The sequence below is a fragment of the Anopheles coluzzii genome, chromosome 3 (assembly GCF_943734685.1).
Source record: "Anopheles coluzzii chromosome 3, AcolN3, whole genome shotgun sequence".
NCBI lineage: Eukaryota > Metazoa > Arthropoda > Insecta > Diptera > Culicidae > Anopheles > Anopheles coluzzii.
In genome coordinates this window covers 3052675-3062190 of record NC_064671.1, presented here as the reverse complement: position 1 = coordinate 3062190, position 9516 = coordinate 3052675, and the positions used below count along the sequence as shown (strand labels likewise).

The following is a 9516-nucleotide window of genomic DNA, read 5'->3' as shown; positions in this document are numbered from 1 at the left end:
GCCCCCTAGAGTGGAGAAAGAAGGAAACACGATCGTGAGTGAGGGAGAGTGAAGTCTTATTTGCACTCCGTTCCTAAGTATAAAACCAGGAGCCACCACCGCACCTAGCATCGCACGGTCATGTGCACCCGCCCCGGTTTTGCTCCATTATCGAGGACTCATTGTATACATCAGCATTAAAATAACAAATTTGCATGGTATTTTGCATAATGAAGGGAAAACACAGTACCACGGTGTGTGTTGTTTCTTTTTTCTCGCTCGCTTCTTTGCTCGCTTTGTCTTCACCCGCAGACCGGTTGTTCGCCCGGTTTTCCTGCGAGGTCCTTTGAACCCCTTCTTCTTCTTCTTCTTCTTCTTCTTCTTCTTCTTATTAGTTACAAACAACCAAGCAAATGTGCGCGCACACGAAAGAATGTATGTTTTTGTGTAATTGCGGGCAAACACATCCTTGCATCGTTCATTTCCCTGCGCCGACCCCAACGACCTTTCCCTCTGCGCTCGCCTCGCTTGATGCGCATGCTAACGATCCTTTCGGGCATCGAATGCCAGAGTGTCTTGTTTCATGCACCAGCTTCATATATGAACATGAAACTGGGGTTGTGTTGTGGGAATTACGGGCCCCATTTCGATGTCAACACCTATCGCTCATGATGGTTCGCATTATGACGATTCTCAGGAGTCAAGACTTTGAACTGTGGGCGTCCCCTGCTCCTTGTGGGGGTGGTATTAACCGAATCAATATACCACTACTAGCAGCGATACTATTTGCCGATAGAAAAGTGTCCATAGATCGCGTCCCTAGTGTCTTTCTTTAGAGTTGTAAACAAGCCTGCTTTTGTCCAATACCGACACACACACTGTCACACTGTGACAGTAGAAACCCTTTTGTGTTGAGTGTACCATCGGAATTGAATCGCTGCTCCAAACCCAACGCAGCAAAGTAGGCTGGGTGGTAAAGCGATTTTTCACTTCGTTTGCTGTTCAACTGTTTTTTTTTCTTCTTTCTGTTGATTTATGCGCTTTGACCCGAAAACTCCTTCGGGAAGTTTTACCTTTTTCCTTGCGGACACAAACTTTCTCTGTCCATTCACTGGAGGAAGCGAAGGGACAATCAAGCGAAAAGTGAAAACGTCTCAAAGCGGGAGGACGGTGGGTGTAATGCGGACGGCTGGGAGGGTCAAACCACCTCCTCTCCCGATCAGGGGAGGAGATTGAGTGAACAAAAATGTTAATTAAATTTATTGCTGGCAGTAATCAGATTTAATTGGCCGCGGAAGTTGACGAAATCGCTGAGCCCCGCCGGTGCTGTCAATTGAAAGATATGGCCAGTTAATTGAAGAGAGAGAGGGAGGGGGGACCCACCCGCCGACGCCTCACACACCGCGGGCCTTGCGCTACTTGTTGCGATGTGGCGGGCATGTAATAAAATAACTCATAATTGCCTGAATCAATGCCCTACGGTGGTCATGAAGCTCGTTTGCCTGGTGTTGCTGTTTGGAAATCGATTCGATAAGACGCATCCTTTGTGACGTAGCGAGTAGCACAGGGTTTGCGTATTGTAGCGCAACGCAACATTGTTTCGCCCGAACTGCTGTCGAATTTTAAATTCCTGACCGATTTTCCTGCTCGAGGACGCTTGACGTCAAAAGAGTACAAGGATTCGAAGCGGCTTCCTTAAAAAAAGCGTCGAAAAGAAAAGTTCCGAAGCAAATGGGCGAAAAGCTTTCTCCATTGGGCACGCTTACTCCCTGACTGCTGTAGCCGTTTTGCCCGATGCGAATGGATGTGCATTGTTTTATTTTTATGCTTCCCTATGCTCGTCATACCCAAGCGACGCTGTACCGGTTCACTGGAGCCAAACCCAGGCAGCTTCATGTGGATGGTGGATACGTCCTCCTCCCCCCCATCAACGAAACGGAAACGGCCCCAAAAACCTTGCCAACATTCAACATGTGTACGGAGACCGAGACATCGGCAGGCTTGCATGGCTCCGGCAAAGGCAAGGTTCAATTTCAGACCACAATACAAACACACACACACACAGAGAGAGCTCCTGCTGTGCAAATAACAAGCAAGTGAAGTGAAAACATGAACATACAGCTAGCTATCTGGCAGGACTGTGCTCCCCGGTGGATTAAACGAAAGTCATGTTCCGACCGGGTTCACCGTCCACAGGGCACCGAAGCCGAGCCGAGCAAGTGAAACGGAAACCTGTGTTGTTTTCATTACATTTTCCTCGTCACAAGGCCCACCACCGTCGCTGACGGTTGTCGTCGCTCTCGTCGCCATCGTGCGCCAGTACGCCAGTTGTTTGTCGCCTGTGGTGGACTCGATAACCTGGAAGGAATGCAAGTGTGCCCGGTAACACGGAAGAAGGATGTTATGATGTAGTGGCGGAGGGGGGGGGGGGGGCGCGCGAAGGGGACATGGCACGGGAGAGTTTTCCCTACTGTTCCCGTGTTGCATAAGAACGCTCTCTCTCTCTCTCTCGCTCTCCCCCCCCCATATCGTCGAAACGCGTCGTCCTATCGTCAGGTGGTTTCGTTTCCACTACACAGAATTTGCATGAAAAATGTCACTCCAGGGACTTTTGCCAGGGAGAAAGAGTCGCCCTCTGCCGCGTTGGATCGACGAACCGATTTCCCGTTCCATTGCCACTGCCGCCCCCTGGGGGCCCGGTGACTCCCGGACTGACACGGATCAACTTACGACGACGACGACGACGACGCCGACAAGCGTATACAGCGGGATCGCAGCACAGCTTCGGAAATGAAAAGTAAGCACACGTTTCGAGTGCATTGCGTTTCACATAATAAAAAGAATTACTTTTATCCGATGATGCATCCGTGTGCCGGGAACAATTACCATCAAGTATCGGGAGTACCCGCACTGTTCGTTTGCCGCGAGGGAAACGTACCGGATCCAAGCATTCTCGTGCCAAGGATCCAGAACTATCGATCGTCGAGACTATCTTTATGCGCAACAAAGTGTGTTCCGGACTGGCTGGATCGCTCGAGGTGGTGCTTATGGTGCAGCGTTTCTTTTAAGGCGAGAGCAGAAAGCTGGAATTAAATGAAATACAAATCCATTAGTATCGTGGCGCACATCAAACTGATGACATTACTCAACGATGCGACGCTTTCGAGGGTGCTTCAGAAAATGCGACCGTATTCGTTCCCACGCCGTGTATTTTTTTGTCCCCCACTATACGCCAAACCTGCAAACGCATCCGCGCCGGCTACGACTTAAGCTATGGCTGAACTGTTGGGCACAAAATAAAGCAAACAGTATCAATCGTAACATTTAATGGTGGCGTTTTGTTCTACCAACCAACTCACCAGCAATTAATGACGATCAATTCACAAACCATTGGGCCATACATCCTTGTTTGCGTTTGCGAGCAAAAAACCAGCAGTAGAAACAGTTTGCAACGATTAAACATTCACTTTGTAAACGAACGTCTTGAACGGGTGACTGAAGCTTACGCTTGCCTCGACGCTTGCCTTCCTTGTTCGGCACTCGGTTTCGGAAAGAAATAAATTCAAATTTGACAACAACTTGCAACAGGACTAAACACTAAATCATGGAATAGATACATTTCCACAAAGAACCGCACAAATCTTACTATCCCACGCTCTGGAGCACGGGAACGCGACGCGAAACTCCTCAAGAAATCGGTCATAATGATAATGATTTATTCATGACGCACCCGGACATATATTCCGTCCATTAATCACGGCCTACTCTACAACTGTTAAGCGCGCCAGTAAGTGTTTCACTTCGAGAGAGACAGAGAGGGGCGCAAAAACTTCATTTCATACCACACGGAGGAGGAGCCGGGTGGCCGGGCAACCAAGGCAACCGAACCGGGCTGGCCAGCCTAGATCGATAAATTTCATTTCATTTCATTTCATTTATTTCATACAATATCCGCCATCAAGGCTAAATATAATAGACTTAAAACTAATTTAATACTAACAAATAAACAAAATAATTCATGAAAAACTAAGCCTAACTAACCTAGTCTTGACCTAGCAAAAAAGAAAAGAAAAAAAACAAGAGTAGAGCGTAGAGACTATCATAAACTTAACAAAAACAAAAAAAAAGAGAGTAATAGAAAACTAAGGAGAATAATTAAAGGGAATTAGAAGAAAAAATACGGTTACGGAAAGAGTTAAGAGAGGAGTCGAAATCAAAGAGATAGTAAAAGTGGTTAAACAACCTGAAACAGGACAGAAGAGGGTCATTGAAAGTATAAAGAGTATGACGTGTTTCAATTGACAGAGGATCACGTGGACGAAGAGAACGAGAGGGAACATACAGCGAGATGGACGAGAGTAAATCAGGAGCATCAGTAGCAGAAAGTAATAAGCCACCAATAAAACAAGCCTGAAACACTTGGCGGCGGAAGCTTAAGGAGTGAAGATTGAATAACCGCAATCGCGTTTCATAGGGAGGTAGTGAGGCAGCACCGAACAAACGACGAAAGGCAATCCTGGTAAAGAGGCGCTGAATGCTTTCAATTCTCGAACAGCCATCAATAGTGGGAGGATTCCAGATGATACTTGCATATTCAAGAATAGGCCTTACCAAAGCACAATAAAGGATTCTTAGGATGCTTTGATCTCTAAAAATAGAGGTAAAACGTAAGATAAACCCAAGGGTTCGATTTGCTTTTAGTAGCACCTCATTAAGCTGCAGTTTAAAGTTAAGACGACAGTCAAGTATAATACCAAGGTCACGGATGGACATAACACGAGAGAGGGAAGCGCTAGAGAGAGTATAGTTAAATAAAATAGGAGAAAGAGAGTGAGAGAAAGAAATAACAGAACATTTTTCGGGACACAGGCGAAGTAAATTGGATGAACACCAATGAGCAAATGCATTGAGGTAATGCTGAAGTCTCAGACAATCAGAAGAAGAAGACACAGGTAAAAAGATTTTGATATCATCCGCATAAAGGAGATGACCATCAGGAGGTAAAACATTACAAACATCATTGATGAACAAAGAAAACAGAAGTGGACTTAGCACACAACCCTGAGGGACACCTGACGTACAAAAAAACTCCTCAGATAAGTACGACCCGGTTTTAACCCTGCATGATCGATTACTTAAATATGAGGACAGCCAGCTAATAATGCCATCACCAAAACCAAGTTTAGACAATTTAGCTAATAATAAAGAGTGAGGTAAACTATCAAAAGCAGCATGAAAGTCGGTATATATTGCATCAAGTTGGGTACCGGCCTCAAAAGATCTAAAAATTTTGGAAATAAAAGACATGAGATTAGTTGAAGTAGACCTACCAGGCATAAACCCATGCTGTTTAGGGCTAATAGCTGAACTACAACTATGAAGTATGGTTGGAAGGATACATAGCTCAAAAGTTTTGGCTGTGGCGCAAGTTTGGGTTATCCCACGATAATTAGAAACAATGCTACGGCATCCCTTTTTGTGTACCGGAAAAAGCCAACAGGATTTCCAAAGAGCAGGAAAAACCCCAAGAGAAAGTGAAAGGTTGAAAATTTTAGCAAGGTGTGGAGCAAGCACGTCCTTACAGTTTATTAAAACAGAGGCAGGAATGCCATCTGGACCAGGAGTAAAAGAACGTTTCAACCCAAATAACACCTGTACAACTGTTTCAGAGCTAACCGAAATATCGGAGAGATTAATTAAGTTCTCTGGCGTGTAGAGTAGCCCACCCTCAATAAGGTTAGGGTCACTAACCGGTGGCTCAAACATTTGGGAAAAATGTGCAGAGAATAGCTCACAGATCTCAACAGGCGTAGAGGCAGTTCGAGAATCAAGTACCATTTCATTAGGTAACGTACTGCACCCTCTTCGAATCCTAACAAATTGCCAGAAGGATGCTGGATCAGAACGGAAACGCGATTGCAGTCTACTCGAATAGGCCTCAAAACAAGCCCTGTTGTATAGTCGATGCGCAGAGGCAGCGTACTTAAATAAACGAAAGTTGAAAGCAGATTGGTTCAGACGATACCTCCTAAGATATTTCATTCTATCCTTTTTCAGGTTGCGAAGAGTACGATTGGACCAGGGAGGATTAGGAGGGGAACGAAAAATAGGTGTACATGAAAGGAGTGCAGAGGTTAACAAAGCATTAAACGATTGGACAGCCTCGTCGACCGATGTACATTGATAAAAAAAAGACCAGTCGGAACGAGATAGAATTGAATTAAGTTTACGATAGTCTGTGAGCCGAAAATTATAACGAACTCTCAATGAATTAGGAGCAGAAGGTAATACATTCATAACCCTACTAGCCCTAAATAAAGAAGACGGTAACGCAATTTCTAGAGCAGGATGATGGGCATCCTGGGGCAGGAGCAGTGACGAAGCAGGATACACAGAACAACAAGCAGCTGCAGCAGAGTTGGAGAGCACCAGGTCCAAATAATGATTTAAATGGTTATGCACCCCGTTCAGCTGATAGAGTTCATGCAGGTTTAACATATCCAAAAAGCAGGAACTGGATGTATTCGAAGAAATATGTGGCACATAATGTCTTATAGCTGAAGATGAATCTGGCCTTACTGCGGTAGAAAGCGACCACTCTAACGCAGGTTGATTGAAGTCACCCAGAAGGATAAGATGATCATTCGGTTTCATTTGCATGTATGCATCACTGATGAAAGCAGAAAGGGATTCCAAATAGTTGCGGTCGCTGCTCAAATACGGTGGCACATAAACAATCCCCACATAAAGACGAAACTTAGAAAAAGAAACACGTATACATAAAGCTTCAAGCGTGGGTTGATTAATGTTAAGTGCCACAGAAGGATATCGAACGGAACATGCAAGTAGCACACCACCCCCACGCGAACGTTCGTTGTTTAACCTGCTTCGATCACAGCGGTATATGTTGTAGGCATCACTATCAAGGACCATGTTGGATGGAATCGATTCATTTAACCAGGTTTCAGTAAGGGCAAGCATTTCAAACCCTGATTCATTCGCAGAAAGGCACAATTCATTGTATTTGGTGCGAAGGCCTCGAACATTTTGGTAATATATCACAAATGGGTCTATTAATTGTGAGCTATCCGTTTGGCAAACGGGCTGATCTGTGGTGAGCGGTTCGAGTTGCTGAGATTGGATTGTGATTGAAGCCCCACCCCCGGTGATAACTGAGGCGGTGTGGGAGGAAACTCCAGTTGAATAGCCTCTAAGATCTCGGTCATCTGGGATGGTGATAGAATCACGCGCTGTGGGGGTGGCGATCGATGTTCCAAAAAATGATCCGGATGAGCGGTAGTTTTTGGCACAGCTGAAGAGCAATTTTCACTATTTGTACGATGCGAAATAAGCTCAGAAGGGTCAAATCGAGCCCTTTCATGTACACGTTGCTTTGGTAGGCCACGAGCAACAAACTCCCGAACAGTAAGTGAAACTGGCCAAATAGTAGACTGCAGCGCAAGCTCCTTAAGAGATTTAGGAACACTCACTTTGAACGATATGAAGGACATCGAGTCCAGGTTCACACCCTTTTTCGTGAGACGGTAAACATTAATATCGTCCGTTGGTAGCACAGCTTTAAGCCACACACGCATATCATCAGCCGAGACATGCGATTTGATGTTCGTGAAGTATAACCATACTTTCTCGGCTATGCCCGTGTTGGTGGTGTTTTGGTTCAAAACAGGATCAGAAGATGCTTGTGTATTTGTTCGATAGTTTCCAGCACTAACATCACTAGTCGGCTTAGTACGATGATTGTAGTGGTTACAGTTGTCAGAATCATCCACAGTGTTGGTATCGTTCGCAGCTTGGATATCATCAGTGAGCTCCGTTGAGTTAGTAAATGTACGGCGAGCGGAAGCTGTTTTAGTCGTTCTGGATGTATTTGTGGCATTGAGCGACGATACATTAGTGGATGTGTGCGATCGCGATGCGTTGCTAACAGACGGCTTAGCTAATATGGGTGTTAGCGCTCGCTTATCAACGAGAGCGAGGATCTCAGGAAGCAAATCGCTCTTGATAGCCGATCTAAGAGAAGAGAGAGATGAGTCAATTGTGGTGAGAATATCTGCTTTCACCAATTCGAGTAGGGCTGCTATCTCACTTGTGAGAAGTGAATTTGTGCCAATGCGAAACTCGTGACATGTTTTGCACAACCACAACAATTGATTATTACGCCCAAGCTCACGAGTAGAATCACGGGACAACCCCGTGCAATGGGTGTGATGCTTGGAACCACAAACACCGGCACAGGACACCGAATTAGCACTATCGGTGGGTGCATTGCAGGTTGAGCACTGCATAACGATGACTCAGCACAATCTGATGAGTGACAGGAGCAGAAACGAAGCCAAACACTTTCTCGGCAAAAATGTTGAATAAACAGAAGCAGCTTTATATTAATCGAAGGCACGCACTAGCCAGTACGAACAACTCAGCAGCACCACTGTTGCAAATGTTTGCTTTCAATCAAGCGTCCTAGTCTGCAAAATCGTGATACCGGCAGGACTGTTTAGTGGTTGGATGGTCGGAAAAAGCAGCAGAACTCATCCTAAAGTAGTATTAATTATACCACCCATCCCCAAGGAGCGTTTCGTGTGCTGGTGTTTGGCACCAACCCCACTCCCATCGTGGTGTTTGCTGTGTAATTAAAGTTTTCTCCAGACTCCCGTAAGTAAAAGAAAGCAATTTCATTGTTTCAATAGTACAGTGCCTTTAAGCCATGCATTCATGCTTTTCACAGATGGTCGGCAGCAGCGGAGGAGAGCAAGAGCGAAGGCATTGCGAAACGCACGAATGTTGCAATCAGCTAAATGTCTCAACGCTTCGCAGAATTTTCTCAATTGTGCTTTGCATTTGTCAAATTCGAAATTCGCTTCCTCCCCGCCAAAAAGGACGTGTACTACACATTTGTTGCGGCGGCCGCTTCGCAAAGACAAATTTCCAGCAGCAACCAGCACAGCATTTCTGATCCTGATTAACGAATGATTCCAACCGTTTTGACGTAATCTTGTCTCGCTTATATAACGGTACCGGGCCCATCACCACCACCACCACCACCAGCACCACTACTGCCACTCACAGTGCGAGGACCGAGATACACATTCAAAAGCGGATCCCTCAACCGTGGAAAACGTTAAAAGCGTAGCCAAATTTCCTCCGAACCGTAGAGCAGCTTCCTTCGCACCAGCTGCACTTTGGGATTTTGTTTTACTGCGACATAAGTCACGGCGGCTTACATTAACACAGGCGGCCGCAGCCGCTTTGAGGTTAGGCCCCGCAGCTAAGGATTTGCTTCCCAACCCCACTCCACCTTTACCGCGCGTCCACAGATCCACAAAGTGTGTGTGTGTGTTCGAATGTTCCTTTGTTCACTGTAGCGTATGCGCGTTCCCCAAGCCCTCCCCCCTTACGTAGCTAAATATGACTCATTTCGGCCGAATGCCTCCGCATTCGCAAAAGATCTTATTGGAGCGTGCCAAAAAGGACAGGCGGCAGTGGCAATGCTGCCAGCCAGCAAGTCGACAAGCCAAT

At 45.9% G+C, this 9516-nt stretch overlaps 1 protein-coding gene across 1 annotated transcript; it reads right to left on the bottom strand.

Annotated features, from left to right (window-relative positions):
• Nucleotides 1–6998: 6998 nt before the first annotated feature.
• Nucleotides 6999–8646, bottom strand: LOC125907412 (uncharacterized). The gene is made up of 2 exons (XM_049609357.1): nt 8087–8646; nt 6999–8010 (listed from the first exon to the last, which is right to left on the bottom strand). Exons 1-2 carry the CDS (start codon nt 8125–8127, stop codon nt 7053–7055), a joined length of 999 nt encoding a protein of 332 aa, XP_049465314.1. The 5' UTR covers nt 8128–8646; the 3' UTR covers nt 6999–7052.
• Between the last annotated feature and the right edge of the window lie 870 nt (nt 8647–9516).

What these genes read in the sequence shown, in the direction of transcription:
- LOC125907412 (XM_049609357.1), bottom strand. Translation starts at nt 8,127, where the DNA reads ATGTCACGAGTTTCGCATTGGCACAAATTCACTTCTCACAA. An exon ending in CACAAATTCACTTCTCACAA is followed by an intron (nt 8,011 to 8,086) that starts GTGAGATAGCAG and finishes CTCTTCTCTTAG; the next exon opens with ATCGGCTATCAAGAGCGATT.